The sequence below is a fragment of the Oncorhynchus tshawytscha genome, linkage group LG15 (assembly GCF_018296145.1).
Source record: "Oncorhynchus tshawytscha isolate Ot180627B linkage group LG15, Otsh_v2.0, whole genome shotgun sequence".
Classification (NCBI taxonomy): Eukaryota; Metazoa; Chordata; class Actinopteri; order Salmoniformes; family Salmonidae; genus Oncorhynchus; species Oncorhynchus tshawytscha.
In genome coordinates this window covers 1791984-1815888 of record NC_056443.1, presented here as the reverse complement: position 1 = coordinate 1815888, position 23905 = coordinate 1791984, and the positions used below count along the sequence as shown (strand labels likewise).

The 23905-nt window shown below is 46.3% G+C and overlaps 1 protein-coding gene across 1 annotated transcript in view; it reads left to right on the top strand.

Annotated features, from left to right (window-relative positions):
* Window positions 1–23905, top strand: part of LOC112267806 (ankyrin repeat and sterile alpha motif domain-containing protein 1B) — a 326014-nt gene that overhangs the window by 161081 nt on the left and 141028 nt on the right. The window contains 2 exon segments of the mRNA XM_042297888.1: window positions 7765–7857; window positions 7860–7906. Of these exon segments, the coding sequence (XP_042153822.1) occupies window positions 7765–7857; window positions 7860–7906 (140 nt within the window).

Here is a 23905-nt window from a genome sequence, read left to right as displayed (position 1 = left end):
ACATACACACACACCCTATATAGCCCCAGGATAATATCCCACCAGTACATACTGTACACACACACACACCCTATATGGCCCCAGGATAATATCCCACCAGTACATACCTACACACCCTATATAGCCCCAGGATAATATCCCACCAGTACATACTGTACAGCAGGGATCATCAGCTAGATTCAGCCGTGGGCATATTTTTTCTTGAGCGGATGGTCGGTGGGCCGGAACAGAATTATAAATCATTTGTAGACAGCAAATTGACTGCAAGAAGCCCAAACAGATATAATATTTGACTAAAACATAATCATTTCAAAACTTGATTAGATTTGTATATGATCACATATTATGCGTGGGAATACTTTGTAACAGATTTCCTAAATTAAAATCACTATGAGCTGATTTGCTGGTCTTTTTACAATCTTTTATGTCTAACAAGTAACATTTTGCTCATAAATCTTGGGGGGGGGGCAAATAAAATCACCCGGGGCCAAATTCGGCCCGCTGGCCGCCAGTTGGGGTACCCTGCTGTACTGCATGCCTGCTTTAACTAGCTGTACAGCTGGTCTGGCCTATGAACACATACTGGTCTGTCTGTGCTGCTAACACACAGACTGTCTTTGTAACACACACACACACACATACCCTCTCACCAATCATCAGTGCTGACCGTCTTATTTACTCTACAGAAAAATACCATATCTGTCTCTCTACCTATCTTCTCCCTCTGTTTCTCTCTGTCTCCCCCTTTCTGTCTCTCTACCTATCTTCTCTCTCTCTCTGTTTCTCTCTGTATCCCCCTTTCTCTGTCTCCCTACCTCTTCTCCCTCTCATACAAACACTTTCTTCCTCCCTCTCGTTCCTCTCTCTGCTGTATCTCTCTATCTTATATAGCCCGCTCTTTCTCTACCTCTCGCTACCTCTCCCATCAACTACCTCCCTCAGACTGTCTTTGTGACACACACACACACCCTCACCTCAATCATCAGTGCTGACAGGCTTATTTACTCTACAAGAAAATAGAAAATACCATATCGGTCTATATTTATCCCTCTGACCCCCCCCCCTCTCTCTCTGTTTATCTCTGTCTCTCTACCTATCTTCTCATACAAACACTTTCTTCCTCCCAGATAGGTTTGGATGGTATACTATATGTACCAGGGGTATTCAACACTTACCATACGAGGTCCAGAGCCTACTGGCTTTCTGTTCTATCTGATACATTAATGGTGTCCCTGTTCTACATCAGTCCCTGATTAGAGGGGAACAATGAAAAAACACAGTGGAACTGGCTTCCATGTCCAGAATTGAGCTTTTCAATACCATCAATACTATTGAAACAATTTCTTACAATTTTTTGAGTACATTTAAATATAAACTCAGCAAAAAAAGAAACGTCGCTTTTTCAGGACCCTGTCTTTCAAAGATAATTCATAAAAATCCAAATATCTATGAGGAGGAGATGCACTGCAGTACTTAATGCAGCTGGTGGCCCCAGCAGATACTGACTGTTACTTTTGATTTTGACCCCCCCCTCCCCCTTTGTTCAGGAACACATTATTCCATTTCTGTTAGTCACATGTCTGTGGAACTTGTTCAGTTTATGTCTCAGTTGTTGAATCTTGTTATTTTCATACAAATATTTACACATGTTAAGTTTGCTGAAAATAAACGCAGTTGACAGTGAGAGGACGTTTCTTTTTTTGCTGAGTTTATATTTGAATAATAAGCATTTCACTACACCCACAATAACATCTGCTAAATATGTGTATGCAACCAATAAAATGTTATTTGATGTTATATATTTGTCGCTACTTTTTAAGTAAATACCTGCAGTCAACCTGTGCAGTACGTTAGGACATGGCTCTACAACCCTGTTGATGGAGAGCTGCCCCCCTGTAGGTTTTCGCTCCAACCCCAGTTGTTGTAACTGACCTGATTCAGGTTATCAACCAGCTCACTATTATATGCTCTAGATTAGAGTTGGAGTTAAAACCTACAGGACTGTACAGGTCTCCAGGAACAGGGTTGTAGTTAAAACCTACAGGACTCTGTAGCTCTCCAGGAACAGGGTTGTAGTTAAAACCTACAGGACTGTAGCTCTCCAGGAACAGGGTTGGAGTTAAAACCTACAGGACTGTAGCTCTCCAGGTACAGGGTTGGAGTTAAAAACCTACAGGACTGTAGCTCTCCAGGTACAGGGTTGTAGTTAAAACCTACAGGACTGTAGCTCTCCAGGAACAGGGTTGGTGTTAAAACCTACAGGACTGTAGCTCTACAGGAACAGGGTTGGAGTTAAAACCTACAGGACTGTAGCTCTCCAGGAACAGGGTTGGAGTTAAAAACCTACAGGACTGTGCAGCTCTCCAGGAACAGGGTTGGAGTTAAAAACCTACAGGACTGTAGCTCTACAGGAACAGGGTTGGAGTTAAAACCTACAGGACTGTAGCTCTACAGGAACAGGGTTGGAGTTAAAACCTACAGGACTGTAGCTCTACAGGAACAGGGTTGGAGTTAAACCCTACAGGACTGTAGCTCTCCAGGAACAGGGTTGGAGTTAAAACCTACAGGACTGTAGCTCTACAGGAACAGGGTTGGAGCTAAAACCTACAGGACTGTAAGCTCTCCAGGAACAGGGTTGGAGCTAAAACCTACAGGACTGTAGCTCTACAGGAACAGGGTTGGAGTTAAACCCTACAGGACTGTAGCTCTCCAGGAACAGGGTTGGAGTTAAAACCTACAGGACTGTAGCTCTCCAGGAACAGGGTTGGAGTTAAAACCTACAGGACTGTAGCTCTACAGGAACAGGGTTGGAGTTAAACCCTACAGGACTGTAGCTCTACAGGAACAGGGTTGGAGTTAAACCCTACAGGACTGTAGCTCTCCAGGAACAGGGTTGGAGTTAAAACCTACAGGACTGTAGCTCTCCAGGAACAGGGTTGGAGCTAAAACCTACAGGACTGTAAGCTCTCCAGGAACAGGGTTGGAGCTAAAACCTACAGGACTGTAGCTCTACAGGAACAGGGTTGGAGTTAAACCCTACAGGACTGTAGCTCTCCAGGAACAGGGTTGGAGTTAAAACCTACAGGACTGTAGCTCTCCAGGAACAGGGTTGGAGTTAAAAACCTACAAGACTGTAGCTCTACAGGAACAGGGTTGGAGTTAAAACCTACAGGACTGTAGCTCTCCAGGTACAGGGTTGGAGTTAAAACCTACAGGGCTGTAGCTCTCCAGGTACAGGGTTGAAGTTAAAACCTACAGGACTGTAGCTCTCCAGGTATCGGGTTGGAGTTAAAACCTACAGGACTGTAGCTCTCCAGGTATCGGGTTGGAGTTAAAACCTACAGGACTGTAGCTCTCCAGGTACAGGGTTGGAGTTAAAACCTACAGGACTGTAGCTCTCCAGGTACAGGGTTGGAGTTAACCTACAGGACTGTAGCACTCCAGGAACAGGGTTGGAGTTAACCTACAGGACTGTAGCTCTCCAGGTACAGGGTTGGAGTTAAAACCTACAGGACTGTAGCTCTCCAGGTACAGGGTTGGAGTTAAAACCTACAGGACTGTAGCTCTCCAGGAACAGGGTTGGAGTTAACCTACAGGACTGTAGCTCTCCAGGTACAGGGTTGGAGTTAACCTACAGGACTGTAGCTCTCCAGGTACAGGGTTGGAGTTAAAACCTACAGGACTGTAGCTCTCCAGGTACAGGGTTGGAGTTAAAACCTACAGGACTGTAGCTCTCCAGGTACAGGGTTGGAGTTAAAACCTACAGGACTGTAGCTCTCCAGGTACAGGGTTGGAGTTAAAACCTACGGGACTGTAGCTCTCCAGGTACAGGGTTGGAGTTAAAACCTACAGGACTGTAGCTCTCCAGGTACAGGGTTGGAGTTAAAACCTACAGGACTGTAGCTCTCCAGGTACAGGGTTGGAGTTAAAACCTACAGGACTGTAGCTCTCCAGGTACAGGGTTGGAGTTAAAACCTACAGGACTGTAGCTCTCCAGGTACAGGGTTGGAGTTAAAACCTACAGGACTGTAGCTCTCCAGGTACAGGGTTGGAGTTAAAACCTACAGGACTGTAGCTCTCCAGGTACAGGGTTGGAGTTAAAACCTACAGGACTGTAGCTCTCCAGGTACAGGGTTGGAGTTAAAACCTACAGGACTGTGCAGCTCTCCAGGTACAGGGTTGGAGTTAAAACCTACAGGACTGTAGCTCTCCAGGTACAGGGTTGGAGTTAAAACCTACAGGACTGTAGCTCTCCAGGTACAGGGTTGGAGTTAACCTACAGGACTGTAGCTCTCCAGGAACAGGGTTGGAGTTAACCTACAGGACTGTAGCTCTCCAGGTACAGGGTTGGAGTTAAAACCTACAGGACTGTAGCTCTCCAGGTACAGGGTTGGAGTTAAAACCTACAGGACTGTAGCTCTCCAGGAACAGGGTTGGAGTTAACCTACAGGACTGTAGCTCTCCAGGTACAGGGTTGGAGTTAAAACCTACAGGACTGTAGCTCTCCAGGTACAGGGTTGGAGTTAAAACCTACAGGACTGTAGCTCTCCAGGAACAGGGTTAGAGTTAAAAACCTACAGGACTGTAGCTCTCCAGGAACATGGTTGGAGTTAAAACCTACAGGACTGTAGCTCTCCAGGTACAGGGTTGGAGTTAAAACCTACAGGACTGTAGCTCTCCAGGAACAGGGTTGGAGTTAAAAACCTACAAGACTGTAGCTCTACAGGAACAGGGTTGGAGTTAAAACCTACAGGACTGTAGCTCTCCAGGTACAGGGTTGGAGTTAAAACCTACAGGACTGTAGCTCTCCAGGTACAGGGTTGGAGTTAAAAACCTACAGGACTGTAGCTCTCCAGGTACAGGGTTGGAGTTAAAACCTACAGGACTGTAGCTCTCCAGGAACAGGGTTGGAGTTAAAACCTACAGGACTGTAGCTCTCCAGGAACAGGGTTGGAGTTAAAAACCTACAAGACTGTAGCTCTACAGGAACAGGGTTGAAGTTAAAACCTACAGGACTGTAGCTCTCCAGGTACAGGGTTGGAGTTAAAACCTACAGGGCTGTAGCTCTCCAGGTACAGGGTTGAAGTTAAAACCTACAGGACTGTAGCTCTCCAGGTATCGGGTTGGAGTTAAAACCTACAGGACTGTAGCTCTCCAGGTATCGGGTTGGAGTTAAAACCTACAGGACTGTAGCTCTCCAGGTACAGGGTTGGAGTTAAAACCTACAGGACTGTAGCTCTCCAGGTACAGGGTTGGAGTTAACCTACAGGACTGTAGCTCTCCAGGAACAGGGTTGGAGTTAACCTACAGGACTGTAGCTCTCCAGGTACAGGGTTGGAGTTAAAACCTACAGGACTGTAGCTCTCCAGGTACAGGGTTGGAGTTAAAACCTACAGGACTGTAGCTCTCCAGGAACAGGGTTGGAGTTAACCTACAGGACTGTAGCTCTCCAGGTACAGGGTTGGAGTTAACCTACAGGACTGTAGCTCTCCAGGTACAGGGTTGGAGTTAAAACCTACAGGACTGTAGCTCTCCAGGTACAGGGTTGGAGTTAAAACCTACAGGACTGTAGCTCTCCAGGTACAGGGTTGGAGTTAAAACCTACGGGACTGTAGCTCTCCAGGTACAGGGTTGGAGTTAAAACCTACAGGACTGTAGCTCTCCAGGTACAGGGTTGGAGTTAAAACCTACAGGACTGTAGCTCTCCAGGTACAGGGTTGGAGTTAAAACCTACAGGACTGTAGCTCTCCAGGTACAGGGTTGGAGTTAAAACCTACAGGACTGTAGCTCTCCAGGTACAGGGTTGGAGTTAAAACCTACAGGACTGTAGCTCTCCAGGTACAGGGTTGGAGTTAAAACCTACAGGACTGTAGCTCTCCAGGTACAGGGTTGGAGTTAAAACCTACAGGACTGTGCAGCTCTCCAGGTACAGGGTTGGAGTTAAAACCTACAGGACTGTAGCTCTCCAGGTACAGGGTTGGAGTTAAAACCTACAGGACTGTAGCTCTCCAGGTACAGGGTTGGAGTTAAAACCTACAGGACTGTAGCTCTCCAGGTACAGGGTTGGAGTTAAAACCTACAGGACTGTAGCTCTCCAGGTATCGGGTTGGAGTTAAAACCTACAGGACTGTAGCTCTCCAGGTATCGGGTTGGAGTTAAAACCTACAGGACTGTAGCTCTACAGGAACAGGGTTGGAGTTAAAACCTACAGGACTGTAGCTCTACAGGAACAGGGTTGGAGTTAAAACCTACAGGACTGTAGCTCTCCAGGTACAGGGTTGGAGTTAAAACCTACAGGACTGTAACTGTAGAATGTAGCTCTCTCCCCAGTCACGTGGTGTTTGTTTACAAGCACAATGACGACAGACAAGCGCCTTGTGAGTCACTGGGCTGTTTTGAATATACTGAGCTGCAGGGAACCGGGCAAAGGAGGTGAGGGAGGAGCTCCATTCTCAAATGGAACAGTCATTTGTGGTGCTCGGTAATGTTGTCAACAAGGCAGCATGTTGCGTCGTCCAGAAACATACAACATACATTTTCCATCAAATATACAAGTCAAAAGGTTGGACACCTACTCATTCAAGGGTTTTTCTATATGTTTACTGTTTTCTACATTGTGGAATAATAGTGAAGACATTAAAGCTATGAAATAACACATGGAATCATGTAGTAATCAAAAAAGTGTTTAACAAATGAAAATATATTTTAGATTTTATATTCTTCAAAGTAGCCGCCCTTTGCCTTTATGACAGCTTTGCACAGATGATTCACATGTGTTGTCTTCACTATTATTCTACAATGTAGAAAATAGTCCAAATTAAGAAAAACCCTGGAAGGAGAACTTTTGACAGGTTCTGTGTACATTTTTTTTCTAATAATTTTTAATTAGAAAGGCAGAGAAGTGTTTTTATCAAAAGCAGTCACTTTTGCTTGGGAAAACACAGAATGCTACTAATTACTACAGGTACTTAATTAGGCCACTTTTTGTTTTGACCCCCGGGACATAACGTGTCCTCCTGGTCCTCTTGAGAAAGATACCTCAGTGTGATTCCCCATGTCTGTGTCAAGGTATAGACAAATATTTGAGCGTCTGTATGTTTGTGTAGCACGACAAGGACTGACGGATAGACTACACGTGCACGGACACACACATACACACACTTGTGGGAGCGTGTGTACGTCTCTCTTGTTGGCTGATGATTGAAATGGATGGTTTTTCCCTTTTAATGTGGGTGAGAAATTCGATTCTGTCCATCCTCTGCACTCGTTTCCCCTCCCTCTCTTTCCTCTCCTCCCTCTCTTTCCTCTCCTCCCTCTCCTCCCTCTTTCCTCTCCTCCCTCTGTTTCTTATTTTCTCCCTAACTGATCACACACTGGGGAAATCAACTCTGACATCTGAGTCCTCGTCAGGCCACTCTTTCTTCTCTCACTCCTTCAGGTGTGTGTGTGTGTGTGTGTGTGTGTGTGTGTGTGTGTGTGTGTGTGTGTGTGTGTGTGTGTGTGTGATGTGTGAGACAGTTAAGACAGAAAGAAAGATGTGCTCAGTTGGTTGGCCATTTGAGCGCACATGGCAGCTGCCACATCGGAGGTTCACATCTGAACGAACTCCAGTGGAAATGCATTGCAGCCTTGACCCCCATGGATACCTGCTGTTCTGTCTCTCTGTTTGTATTCCTCTTCGTTTGATCCAGTCTTAATTAAATCTACCCCCCTTCTCTTGCCTCTCGCTCCACCCCCTCTCTCCCTTTCTCTCTCTCTTTCAAGGCCACTCTCCCCAGGTAACGGTGACTGAGCCGGAGCTGTGTAACCATAGGAACAGCTCCTCACCGACTGGGCCTACTCCAGACTGCTCTCCCCCTCCCCAGACACTGCCCTGAAGAGCATTGACAGAGTCATCCGCCCACAGGTGAGCCACATAATGTAACACCCCCCCACACACACACACACACACACACACACACACACACACACACAAGGTGAATGGTGTATTTGGTTGATTGAAGCTGTGTAGGGATGTGGGACCTCAAATAGCTGTGACCTCTAAAGTGATCTTAGCAGAAGGTAATAGGTCTTTCACATTGGAAGAATTTGCAGTTCTAGAACAGCAATGTTTTTATTCAATGTATCATGTCGCAATGACAACCACTCTCTTGCTTTCTCCCTCTCTTTGTATCTATCTCTTTTTCTTTCTCTTTCTCTCTCTTTTTATCTCTCTCTTTCACTCTCTCTGTATCTCTCTCTCTCATCTCTCTTTCTCTCTCCTCGTTTTGTCAGTGCAGTGTGATGCTAGTATCACACACACACACCATTGTAGTGTGAAGGAATACTTGGCGCCTGGCTTGTTGAAGACAGGGGTTTACGGTTGCTGCAGCAGGTTTCAATATCTACCTCTCTCACAAACACACATTTACCCCCCACGACCCCAACATGCACACATTGTCTATTTTAAATGTTTTACATTTGCATATTTATATTTAACAGGCATTCCCTGCTACTGCTGTGTGTTCTCAGAGTGAAATACACTATTAAAGAGCAGAATATGCACCAGCCTAATAACAAGCTAGAGTATTAGATTCCATGATTCATTCTTGAGACTTTATTTATTTTCATATCATTGCTCCCTCTGGCTCATTTGTTGTGGAATACAGTCTGTGTAGTCAATAGAGCTTTAACACAGGCTGTATCACAACTGGTCCTGATTGGTATTCCCATAGGGCGGCGCACAATTGGCACAGCGTCGTCCGGGTTTGACCGGTGTAGGCCGTCATTGTAAATAAGAATTTGTTCTTAACTGACTTGCCTAGTTAAATAAATATAAACTGGTGCCCTTGGGGACAGATCTAGGATCAGCTTTCCCTCCCTAAATTCTAATTGTAACCATAAGGGAGGGAACAGAAAAACAGACATTAGATCAGTATCTAGGGGGATTTTGTCCGATCATCACCAGGGCTCATGTCGATGTGAATACCTTTTGTTCTCGTCGTTCTTTATTCTCCTTTCTGATCTGTTCTGCCGTCTGGCCATGTTAGATCCCCTAAAGCTCTTGATCTCTGACGGGAGAAGACAGGAGCAGAAAAAAGGAGGGATGTGACAAAGGGATGAGAAGATAAAGAGGGGAGATGTGTGTGGTGTCTGTCTGGAAGTCTTTGTCAGGGGTGTTATCATCTCAATGATCTGAAGACTTGAGGCCGTACCGCTGTTCCTACACCCCACTGGCTAAATGCCTGTCTTCACTGCTAGGCCGTGTGTGTGTGTGTGTGTGTTTGTGGTGTGTGTGTGTGTTGTTTGTGGTGTGTGTGTGTGTTGTTTGTGTGTGTGTGTGTGTGTTGTTTGTGGTGTGTGTGTGTGTTGTTTGTGGTGTGTGTGTGTGTGTTGTTTGTGGTGTGTGTGTGTGTTGTTTGTGGTGTGTGTGTGTTGTTTGTGTGTGTGTGTGTGTGTGTGTGTTGTTTGTGGTGTGTGTGTTGTTGTTTGTGGTGTGTGTGTTGTTTGTGGTGTGTGTTGTTTGTGGTGTGTGTGTTGTTTGTGGTGTGTGTTGTTTGTAGTGTGTGTGTGGTGTTTGTGTGTTGTTTGTGGTGTGTGTGGTGTTTGTGTGTGTAAAGTGATAAAGTGAACACATGACACACCTCATGGTTGGGGAGACAGTGGTAGGGGTGGGGTTGTTTACCAGACAATCACATAGAACTAGTCTACACACACATATATATACACACACACATATACAGTTGAAGTCGGAAGTTTACATACGCTTAGGTTGGAGTCATTAAAACTCGTTTTTCAACCACTCCACAAACTTCTTGTTAAACTATAGTTTTGGCAAGTCGGTTAGGACATCTACTTTGTGCATGACACAAGTAATTTTTCCAACAATTGTTTACAGACAGATTTATTTCACTTATAATTCACTGTATCACAATTCCAGTGGGTCAGAAGTTTACATACACTAAGTTGACTGTGCCTTTAAACAGCTTGGAAAATTCCAGAAAATGATGTCATGGCTTTAGAAGCTTGTGATAGGCTAATTGACATCATTTGAGTCAATTGGAGCTGTACCTGTGGATGTATTTCAATGTCTACCTTCAAACTCAGTCCTTTGCTTGACATCATGTGGAAATCAAAAGAAATCAGCCAAGACCTCAAAAAAATTCTAGACCTTCACAGGTCTGGTTCATCCTTGGGAGCAATTTACAACGTCGGATAACCCCTTGGATCTCGAGTTACCTGACTACTCCTCCATCCCAATCTCTGGTTCTGTCCTTTTCAGCCTCCCTCCCCTCTGGTTAATTTCTCAGACGGTTTGATGTCTTCTCTCTCTCCAAACACACTGGTGATGCACAGATAGCATGGGCTGGTTATCAGGGACATTGAGACCTTGTGTGTGTGTGTGCTCGCATACATGTATGTAGACCTTTGACGCCTTCCTTGAGACATTTCCCTGATAAACCTTAATCTTCTATCTCCTGTAGTGCTGCCAGTCTCTCTCTCCAGCTCCAGTGATCTACCATGTCCAGATGAGTCACTGGTTTTAACTGGAAGTATTGTAGATAACACAGTTACACACAAACGTGTGAACACACACACGCTCCCCATCTGAAACGAACAGACACACGGAAGAGTGTTGATAAGGCAGACTTGCCTGTCTGCCTGTGCATACTATAGATTAGACGTAGATATAGGTGACATAGAGAGGTTGAGTGGATGTAGAAGCATGGAATGCAGATAAGAGGGCACGATGTGAAGAGGGCACAACAAAACCTATTCCCCCTCAGGAGACTGAAAAGATTTGGCATGGGTCCTCAGATCCTCAAAAGGTTATACAGCTGCACCATCGAGAGTATCCTGACAGGTTGCATCACTGCCCGGTATGGCAACTGCTCGGCCTCTAACCGCAAGGCACTACAGAGGGTAGTGTGTATGGCCCAGTACATCACTGGGGCCAAGCTTCCTGCCACCCAGGACCTCTATACCAGGTGGTGTCAGAGGAAGGCCCTAAAAATTGTCATAGACTCCAGCCACCCCAGTCATAGACTGTTCTCTTTGCTACCACACAGCAAGCGATACCGGAGAGCCAAGTCTAGGTCCAAGAGGCTTCTAAACAGCTTCTACCCCCAAGCCATAAGACTCTTGAACATCTAATCAAATGGCTACCCAGACTATTTGCAGTGCCCCCTCCCCTCTTTACACCACTGCTAATATCTGTCGTCATCTATGCATAGTCACTTTAATAACTCTACCTACGTGTACATATTACCTCAACTAACCGGTGTCCCCGCACATTGACTCTGTACCGGTACCCCCCTGTATATAGTCTCGCTATTGTTATTTTACTGCTGCTCTTTAATTACTTGTTACTTTTATCTCTTATTCTTATCCATACGTTTTTTGAAACTGCATTGTTGGTTAGGGGCTCGTAAGTAAGCATTTCACTGTAAGGTCTTCACTTGTTGTATTCGGCACATGTGACTAATAACATTTTATTGAATTTGAAGAGCTGTTGTTGACTGAAGCCACTCTGTATTCATGGAAGATGGGGCATCGTAAAGTATTCAGACCCCTTCACGTTTTCCACATTTTGTTGCGTTACAGCCTCATTCTAAAATGGATTAAATAAATGTTTCCCTCATCAATCTACACACAATAATACCCCTTAATTACAAAGTGAAAATAGTTTTTTAGACATTTTTGCAAATGTATTAAAAATAAAAACATAAATACCTTTTGAACATAAGTATTCAGACCCTTTGCTATTAGACTCGAAATTGAGTTCAGTTGAGTTCAGTTGAGTGGATCCGGTTTCCATTGATCATCCTTGAGATATTTCTACAACTGGATTGGAGTTCACCTGTGGTAAATTCAATTGATTGGACATGATTTGGAAAGGCACACACCTGTCTATATATGGTACCACAGTTGACATGTCAGAGTAAAAATCAGGCCATGAGGTTGAAGGAATTGTCCGTAGAGCTCAGAGACAGGATTGTGTTGAGGCACAGATCTGGGGAAGTGTACCAAAAAATGTCTGCAGCATTAAAGGTCACCAAGAACACAGTGGCCTCCATCATTCTTAAATGGAAGAAGTTTGGAGTCACCAAGACTTTTTCTTCCTAGAGCTGGCCGCCCGCCCAAATTGAGCAATCGAGGGAGAAGGGCCATTTGCTAAAAGGCCTAAAGGACTTTCAGACCATGAGAAACAAGATTCTCTGGTCTGATGAAACCAAGATTGAACTCTTTGGCCTGAATGCCAAGCGTCTGGAGGAAACCAGGCACCGCTCATCAGCTGGCCTATACTATCCCACTGTGAAGCATGGTGGTGGCAGCAGACAGCCAAGACAATGCTGTAGTGGCTTTGGGACAAGTCTGTGAATGTCCTTGAGTGACCCAGCCAGAGCCTGGACTTGAACCTGATCGACCATCTCTGGGGAGACTTGACTATAGCTGTGTAGCCTCGCGCCCCATCCAACCTGACAGAGCTTGAGAGGATCTGCAGAGAAGAATGGGAGAAACTCCCCAAATACAGCTGTGCCAGGCTTGTAGCGTCATACCCAAGAGTCGAGGCTGTAATCGACTTCAAAGGTGCTTCAACAAAGTACTGAGTTAAAGGGTCTGAATCCTTATATCAAAGTAATGTTTAAGTTAAATAATTAGCTAAATGTTGGAAAAACCTGTTTTTGCTTTGTCATTATGGGGTATTGTGTGTAGATTGATGAGGGAAAAAAACAATTTAATCAATTTTAGAATAAGGCTGTAATGTAACAACATGTGGAGGGGGGTTGTGTGTGTGATTTGATATAATCAGTCTCAGCATCTCCGTTTCCCCTTTTGTCCTTCAAGCAGGCGAACACATGTGCACCCACACACACACACACACACACACACACATGTGCACCCACACACACACACACATGTGCACCCACACACACACACACACATGTGCACCACACACACACACACACATGTGCACCCACACACACACACACATGTGCACCGACACATACAAACACATGTGCACCCACACACACACACACATGTGCACCACACACACACACACACACATGTGCACCCACACACACACACACACACACACATGTGCACCACACCCACACACACACACACACACATGTGCACCCACACACACACACACACACACATGTGCACCCACACACACACACACACATGTGCACCACACACACACACACACACACATGTGCACCCACACACACACACACATGTGCACACACACACACACACATGTGCACACACACACACACACACACACACACACACACACACACATGTGCACACACACACACACACACACATGTACACACACACACACATGTGCACCCACACACACATGTGCACCCACACATGTGCACCCACACAGACACACACATGTGCACACACACACACACACACACACACACACATGTGCACCCACACCCACACACATGTGCACCCACACACACACACATGTGCACCCACACACATGTGCACCCACACACACACATGTGCACCACACACACACACACACACACACACATGTGCACCCACACACACACACACACACACACACACACACACACATGTGCACCCACACACACACACATGTGCACCCACACACACACACACACACATGTGCACCACACACACACACACACACATGTGCACCCACACACACATGTGCACCCACACACACATGTGCACACACACACACGTGCACCCACACACACACACATGTGCACCCACACACACACACATGTGCACCCACACACACACACATGTGCACCCACACACACACACACACATGTGCACCACACACACATGTGCACCCACACACACACACATGTGCACCCACACACACACACACACATGTGCACCCACACATACACACACACACACACACATGTGCACCCACACACACACACACACACACATGTGCACCCACACATACACACACACACACACATGTGCACCGACACACACACACACACACATGTGCACCCACACACACACACACACGTGCACCCACACACACACACACACACACACATGTGCACCCACACACACACATGTGCACCCACACACACACGTGCACCCACACACACACATGTGCACCACACACACACACACATGTGCACCCACACACACACATGTGCACCCACACACACACACACACACATGTGCACCCACACACACACACACACACATGTGCACACACACACACACACACATGTGCACCCACACACACACACACACATGTGCACCACACACACACACACACACACACATGTGCACCCACACATACACACACACATGTGCACCCACACACACACACACACACATGTGCACCCACACATACACACACACACACACACACATGTGCACCGACACACACACACACACACACATGTGCACCACACACACACACACACACATGTGCACCGACACACACACACATGTGCAGACACACACACACACACATGTGCACCGACACACACACACATGTGCACCGACACACACACACACATGTGCACCACACACACACACACATGTGCACCCACACACACACACACGTGCACCCACACACACACACATGTGCACCCACACACACACACATGTGCACCCCACACACACACACACATGTGCACCCACACACACGTGTGCACCCACACACACATGTGCACCCACACACACACACACACATGTGCACCCACACACACACACACATGTGCACCCACACACACACACATGTGCACTGACCCACACACACACACATGTGCACCGACACACACACACACATGTGCACCGACACACACATACACACATGTGCACCCACACCCACACACATGTGCACCCACACACATGTGCACCCACACCCACACACATGTGCACCCACACACATGTGCACCCACACCCACACACATGTGCACCCACACACATGTGCTCCCACACCCACACACATGTGCACCCACACACATGTGCACCCACACACATGTGCACCCACACACACACACACATGTGCACCCACACACATGTGCACCCACACACACACACACATGTGCACCCACACACACACACATGTGCACCCACACACACACACACATGTGCACCCACACACACACACACACACACATGTGCACCCACACACACACACACACATGTGCACCCACACACACACACACACATGTGCACCCACCCTCACACACACACATGTGCACCCCACACACACACACACACACATGTGCACCCACACACACACACACACATGTGCACCCACACACACACACACACACATGTGCACCCACACACACACACACATGTGCACCCACATAGTAGACATAGCAGGTATTCTAGTGGTTAGAGCGTTGGGCCAGTAACCAAATGGTTGCTGGATCAAATCCCTAAGCTGACCAGGTAAAAATCTGTCGTTCTGCCCCTGAACAAGGCAGTTAACCCACTGTTCCTAGGCCCCCATTGTAAATAAGAATTGGTTCTTAACTGACTTGCCTAGTTAAATAAAGGTTAAATAAAACATTTAAAAAAACACTAATCACTGATCCGCTGGGGTTGTGTTTACAGACCGTGCTGCTCAAACACACACATACACACAAGCACGCATACATACACACACCATGATCAATGAACTGTGATTATCTCTATTTGGTTTGGCGGCAGATTGTGGAAGGGAGAGTGGAAAGACAAGAGAAAGACGGTGAAATGAGAGATAGTGGATGAGAGGGGAGCTGTTAAATGAGAGAGAGTGGATTTGAGGGAGATGTTGAGGGAGATAGTGGATGAGAGGGAGATGTGGAGGGAGATGGAGAGTGGATGAGAGGGAGATGGAGAGTGGATGAGAGGGAGATGGAGCGTGGATGAGAGGGAGATGGAGAGTGGATGAGAGGGAGGAGATGGAGATGGAGAGTGGATGAGAGGGAGATGGAGAGAGGGGAGAGTGGATGAGAGGGAGAGTGGATGAGAGGGAGATGGAGAGTGGATGAGAGGGAGATGGAGAGTGGATGAGAGGGAGATGGAGAGTGGATGAGAGGGAGATGGAGAGTGGATGAGAGGGAGATGGAGAGTGGATGAGAGGGAGATGGAGAGTGGATGAGAGGGAGATGGAGAGTGGATGAGATGGAGAGTGGATGAGATGGAGAGTGGATGAGAGTGGATGAGATGGAGAGGGATGGAGAGTGGGAGATGGAGAGTGGATGAGAGGGAGATGGATAGTGGATGAGAGGGAGATGGATTGTGGATGAGAGGGAGATGGATAGTGGATGAGAGGGAGATGGATAGTGGATGAGAGGGAGATGGATAGTGGATGAGAGGGAGATGGATAGTGGATGAGATGGATAGTGGATGAGAGGAGATGGATAGTGGATGAGAGGGAGATGGATAGTGGATGAGAGGGAGATGGATAGTGGATGAGATGGATAGTGGAGATGGATAGTGGGAGATGGATGAGAGGGAGTGGATAGTGGAGAGGGAGATGGATAGTGGATGAGAGGGAGATGGATAGTGGATGAGAGGGAGGGAGATGGATAGTGGATGAGAGGGAGATGGATAGTGGATGAGATGGATAGTGGATGAGATGGACAGTGGATGAGAGGGAGATGGATAGTGGATGAGAGGGAGATGGATAGTGGATGAGAGGGAGATGGATAGTGGATGAGAGGGAGATGGATAGTGGATGAGAGGGAGATGGATAGTGGATGAGAGGGAGATGGATAGTGGATGAGAGGGAGATGGATAGTGGATGAGAGGAGAGAGTGGATGAGAGGGAGATGGATGAGAGGGAGATGGATAGTGGATGAGAGGGAGATGGATAGTGGATGAGAGGGAGATGGATAGTGGATGAGAGGGAGATGGATAGTGGATGAGAGGGAGATGGATAGTGGATGAGAGGGAGATGGATAGTGGATGAGAGGGAGATGGATAGTGGATGAGAGGGAGATGGATAGTGGATGAGAGGAGAGATGGATAGTGGATAGTGGATGAGAGGGAGATGGATAGTGGATGAGAGGGAGATGGATAGTGGATGAGAGGGAGATGGATAGTGGATGAGAGGGAGATGGATAGTGGATGAGAGGGAGATGGATAGTGGATGAGAGGGAGATGGATAGTGGATGAGAGGGAGATGGATAGTGGATGAGAGGGAGATGGATAGTGGATGAGAGGGAGATGGATAGTGGATGAGAGGGAGATGGATAGTGGATGAGAGGGATAGTGGATGAGAGGGAGATGGATAGTGGATGAGAGGGAGATGGATAGTGGATGAGAGGGAGATGGATAGTGGATGAGAGGGAGATGGATAGTGGATGAGAGGGATAGTGGATGAGATGGACAGTGGATGAGAGGGAGATGGATAGTGGATGAGAGGGAGATGGATAGTGGATGAGAGGGAGATGGATAGTGGATGAGAGGGAGATGGATAGTGGATGAGAGGGAGATGGATAGTGGATGAGAGGGAGATGGATAGTGGATGAGAGGGAGATGGATAGTGGATGAGAGGGAGATGGATAGTGGATGAGAGGGAGATAGATAGTGGGTGAGAGGGAGATAGATAGTGGGTGAGAGGGAGATAGATAGTGGATGAGAGGGAGATGTTGAGGGAATAGTTAGTGGGTGAGAGGGAGATAGATAGTGGATGAGAGGGAGATAGAAAGTGGATGAGAGGGAGATAGATAGTGGATGAGAGGGAGATAGAAAGTGGATGAGAAGGAGATAGATAGTGGATGAGAGGGAGATAGATAGTGGGTGAGAGGGAGATGTTGAGGGAATAGTTAGTGGGTGAGAGGGAGATAGATAGTGGATGAGAGGGAGATAGATAGTGGATGAGAGGGAGATAGATAGTGGATGAGAGGGAGATAGATAGTGGATGAGAGGGAGATAGATAGTGGATGAGAGGGAGATAGATAGTGGATGAGAGGGAGATAGATAGTGGGTGAGAGGGAGATGTTGAGGGAATAGTTAGTGGGTGAGAGGGAGATAGATAGTGGATGAGAGGGAGATAGATAGTGGATGAGAGGGAGATAGATAGTGGATGAGAGGGAGATAGATAGTGGATGAGAGGGAGATAGATAGTGGGTGAGAGGGAGATGTTGAGGGAATAGTTAGTGGGTGAGAGGGAGATAGATAGTGGATGAGAGGGAGATAGATAGTGGATGAGAGGGAGATAGATAGTGGATGAGAGGGAGATAGATAGTGGATGAGAGGGAGATAGATAGTGGATGAGAGGGAGATAGATAGTGGGTGAGCATTGTGAGGAACTGTGAAGCACTTTTAAGCATACATCACAGACAAAATTTGTGACAGCAGGGAGATGTTGAGGGAATAGTTAGTGGGTGAGAGGGAGATAGATGGTGGATGAGAGGGAGATAGAAAGTGGATGAGAGGGAGATAGAAAGTGGATGAGAGGGAGATAGATAGTGGATGAGAGGGAGATAGATAGTGGGTGAGAGGGAGATGTTGAGGGAATAGTTCGTGGGTGAGAGGGAGATAGATAGTGGATGAGAGGGAGATAGATAGTGGATGAGAGGGAGATAGATAGTGGGTGAGAGGGAGATAGATAGTGGGTGAGAGGGAGATAGATAGTGGATGAGAGGGAGATGGATAGTGGATGAGAGGGAGATGGATAGTGGATGAGAGGGAGATGGATAGTGGATGAGAGGGAGATGGATAGTGGGTGAGAGGGAGATAGATAGTGGGTGAGAGGGAGATAGATAGTGGGTGAGAGGGAGATAGATAGTGGGTGAGAGGGAGATAGATAGTGGGTGAGAGGGAGATGAGAGGGAGATAGTGGGTGAGAGGGAGATGGATAGTGGGTGAGAGGGAGATGGATAGTGGGTGAGAGGGAGATGGATAGTGGGTGAGAGGGAGATGTTGAGGGAATAGTTAGTGGGTGAGAGGGAGATAGATAGTGGGTGAGAGGGAGATAGATAGTGGGTGAGAGGGAGATAGATAGTGGGTGAGAGGGAGATAGATAGTGGGTGAGAGGGAGATAGATAGTGGATGAGAGGGAGATAGATAGTGGGAGAGAGGGAGATAGATAGTGGGAGAGAGGGAGATAGATAGTGGGAGAGAGGGAGATAGATAGTGGGAGAGAGGGCAATGGAGTTTCAGTGAGAGAGAATTAGAGGAAAAAATAATTAAGGAAAGAGAAGTTGCAAGGTAGGCAGCGTGACTGACAGAAAGGGAAAGAGGGAGAGTAAGAGTGACAGGGAGAGCGAGAGTGACAGAGAGCGGCAGAGTGAGAGAGGATAGTGGAGTGACCTTCTGCCAGGTACTTATTAACGAGCCGACAGGAAACGTCTCCGCCCTGCCATTACCCAGGTCACTTCACTCCTAGTACCAGCCAATCAGCAGACAGACCTGCCTCTGCCCATTGTCCCTTTAGAACATTGGAGCTGAAACACACTGCTGTCTACTGTATCAGCTAGAACTGACCGGTAATAGGCACCATTTTAGATTGTGTAACTGTGAGAAAGACTTCTGATTTTGCTAAGCTCATTTTTATAATTGGTGGGTGAGTGTGTGCGGGTGGGGAGTCTGACTGATTAAGGTTTTGATTTCACACCCATTAGGGTGGCAAAGCCCTAGGGCGTTGAGACTGTACCCCGCTGCTGAAACAGATCCAGGCTAACGTTAACCAAATGTATGCTTACTCCAAAGCAAACAGAGACTGGTCCAGGCGTTAGCAAATGCTAACTCCAATGCTCAGACTGGTCCAGGCTAACACGCTAACCAACGCTAACTCCACCACTCACCGACACTGGTCCAGGCTAAAGTGCTAACGAATGCTAACTCCAACACTCACAGACTGGTCCAAGCTAAGGTGCTAACCAACGTTACCTTCACCCCTCACCGACACTTTCCCAGGCTAATGCTAACCAACACTAAGTCCACCACACTCTTTCTCCTCCGCTGTTCAAGAATTCACTTTGCATATCCCCCTTCATATCTGATTGGTACAGACATGGCTCAATGACAGCTGACCTATCCTGTCAGAGTGCTGTGTGTGTGTGTGTGTGTGTGTGTGTGTGTGTGTGTGTGTGTGTGTGTGTGTGTGTGTGTGTGTGTGTGTGTGTGTCTTTTGTGCCTTAGGAAAGCATTAATAGCCCTTGACTTTTTCTCCATTTTGTTGTCTTGATTAAATTGAGATTGTTTTGTCACGGGCCTACCGGTACACATAATGTCAAAGTCGAGTTACACTACCGTTCAACAGTTTGGGGTCACTTAGAAATGTCCTTGTTTTTGAAAGAAAAGCTTGTTTTTTTGTCCATTAAAATAACATCAAATTGAATAGAAATACAGTGTAGACATTGATAATGTTGTAAATTACTATTGTTGTAGCTGGAAACAGCAGATTTTTAAAATCTACATAGGCGTATAGAGGCCCATTATCAGCAACCAATCACTCCTGTGTTCCAGTGGCACGTTGTTTTAGCAAATCGTAGTTTATAATTTTGAAAGGCTAATTCATCATTAGAAAACCCTTTTGCAATTATGTTAGCACAGCTGAAAACTGTTGGTCTGATTAAAGAAGCAATAAAACTGGCCTTCTTTAGACTAGTTGAGTATTTGGAGCATCATGTTCTTTTGCCCATCTTAATATTTTATTTTTATTGGCCAGTCTGAGATATGGCTTTTTCTTTGCAACTCTGCCTAGAAGGCCAGCATCCCGGAGTCGCCTCCTCACTGTTGATGTTGAGACTGGTGTTTTGCGGGTACTATTTAATGAAGCTGCCATTTGAGGACTTGTGAGGCGTCTGTTCATTTCATTTCTCACGGCTGTAATCACTGCCAAAGGTGCTTCTACAAAGTATTGACTCGGGTGTGAGTACTTATGTAAATCAGATATTTATGTATTTCATTTTCAATACATTTGCTAAAATATCAAAAAACATGTTTACACTTTGTCATTATGTGGTATTGTGTTTAGATGGATGAGAACAATTTAATACAGTATGTAATCTATTTTGAATTCAGGCCGTAACACAACAAAATGTGGAATAAGTGAAGGGGTATGAATACTTTCCGAAGGCACTGTATATTGTAATGTTCTGTTACGGCCTTTTGCTGTGTCATTTCCTGCTTTGTGTGGCTGTGTTGCTAAGGCAACCCCTTTGGATTTGGAAACTAAATGACTTTAAGCCGAGAATCAACTCAAACGAAACTCAAGTGAATTTTCCTCCTTTACAATGATTTAAAACAAATCTGTACTTAATTATTGAAATATACTGACAGGACATATAATCATTAGACTCATTTGAATAATGATGTTTCCTTCCCCTGATACAACGTTACAAAATGAAGTGTGTGCAAATGGCAATAATGAACATGCCATCAAAATATTATTTTACCTCCCATGTGCTGTTTTCCATTCATTAGTGTAGATTATGTCTTTCCACTCCCAGAGAGGCTTCTCACACACACACACACACACACACACACACACACACACACACACACACACACACTTCCAGCTCCATCAATTTACCCTGGAATCTCCCAACCTGCACTAGGCCCAATTTAGAATAATGACTATCCATACATTAACACACAATTCCTCACTCACACCTGGCGTCTGCTGGAAATAATGGGTTTCACCATTGGGCATGACATTGAAAGCATAACACACTGTACACACGTGCGCATACACACACACACACACACTAACACACATTCTCTCACTCTCTCTCACATGCACATATACACTCGCTCTCAATTCAATTCAATGGGCTTTATTGGCATGGGAAACATATGTCTATATTGCCAAAGCAAGTGAAATGGATCAACAAAAGTGAAATAAACTATGAAAAGTTAACAGTAAATATTACACTCATACAAGTTCCAAAATAATAGACATTTCAAATGTTATATACGGTTTTGTAACGATGTGCAAATAGTTAAAGTAGAAAAGAGAAAATAAATAAACATAAATATGGGTTGTATTTACAATTGTGTTTATTCTTCTTGTGGCAACAGGTCACAAATCTTGCTGCTGTGATGGAACATTGTGGTATTTCACCCAATAGATATGGAAGTTTATCAAAATTGGATTTGTTTTCAAATTCTTTGTGGGTCTGTGTAATCTGAGTGAAATATGTCTCTCTAATATGGTCATACATTTGGTAGGAGGTTAGGAAGTGCAGTTCAGTTTCCACCTCATTTTGTGGGCAGTGTGCACATAGCCTGTCTTCTCTTGAGAGCCAGGTCTGCCTACGGCGGCCTTTCTCAATAACAAGGCTATGCTCACTGAGTCTGTACATAGTCAAAGTTTTCCTTAATTTTGGGTCAGTCACAGTGGTCAGGTATTCTGCCACTGTGTACTCTCTGTTTAGGGCCAAGTAGCCTTCTAGTTTGCTCTGTTCTCTCAAATCTCGGTTTCTCTCTCTGTCTCTCACACACACATGCATATACACCTCACTCCGGTGTGAAAAGGGGGCTTTGCCTAATGAGCATGACATTAACACATGCAAGCAAGCACACCCATACACACACACACACATACACAACTAAATGAGTCGTTTGTGTCAGGTGGGGGAGATAAATAATAGTGTTGCTCCTACTCCCCCTCTTTCTCATGTTCCCTGATCTGAAACCTGGTATTCCATGTGGAACAGTAACTTTACAATCGAACTGACGTAGAGTGTGTGTTTCTCCGTGATTGTGTGTGCGAGTGTGTGTGTGTGCTCTGAACAGGCGTGGAGTGTTTGTTAACCGTCCAATTGTCAGCCATGACATGTTCATTAGCTGGCCTTGCATTGTGAAGACTGAGACCCTTGAGTGGTGTGTCTGAGGTCTTAATGAACCGGGAGGGAGGGAGGGAGGGAGGAAGGGCGGATGGAAAGAGAGGGGGAGAGGAAGAGAAGGGGGAAGAGGGAAAGAAAGAGGGAGAGGAGTGTAGCATCACAGAGGGAGATGAGAGAAGTGTAGCATCACTGAGGGAGAGGAGAGAAGTGTAGCATCACCGAGGGAGAGGAGAAGTGTAGCTTCAGAGGGAGAGGAGAGAGGTGTAACATCACAGGGGGAGAGGAGAGAAGTGTAACATCACAGAGGGAGAGAAGTGTAGCATCACAGAGGGAGAGGAGAGAAGTGTAGCATCAGGGGGAGAGGAGAGAAGTGTAGCATCACAGGGGAGAGGAGAGAAGTGTAGCATCACAGGGGAGAGGAGAGAAGTGTAGCATCACAGGGGAGAGGAGAGAAGTGTAGCATCACAGGGGGAGAGGAGAGAAGTGTAGCATCAGAGGGAGAGGAGAGAAGTGTAGCATCAGAGGGAGAGGAGAGAAGTGTAGCATCACAGGGGGAGAGGAGAGAAGTGTAGCATCACAGGGGGAGAGGAGAGAAGTGTAGCATCACAGGGGAGAGGAGAGAAGTGTAGCATCACAGGGGAGAGGAGAGAAGTGTAGCATCACAGGGGAGAGGAGAGAAGTGTAGCATCACAGGGGGAGAGGAGAGAAGTGTAGCATCACAGGGGAGAGGAGAGAAGTGTAGCATCACAGGGGAGAGGAGAGAAGTGTAACATCACAGAGGGAGAGAAGTGTAGCATCAGAGGGAGAGGAGAGAAGTGTAACATCACAGGGGGAGAGGAGAGAAGTGTAACATCACAGGGGGAGAGGAGAGAAGTGTAACATCACAGAGGGAGAGAAGTGTAGCATCACAGAGGGAGAGGAGAGAAGTGTAACATCACAGGGGAGAGGAGAGAAGTGTAGCATCAGAGGGAGAGGAGAGAAGTGTAACATCACAGGGGAGAGGAGAGAAGTGTAGCATCACAGGGGGAGAGGAGAGAAGTGTATCATCACAGGGGAGAGGAGAGAAGTGTATCATCACAGGGGAGAGGAGAGAAGTGTAGCATCACAGGGGAGAGGAGAGAAGTGTATCATCACAGGGGGAGAGGAGAGAAGTGTAG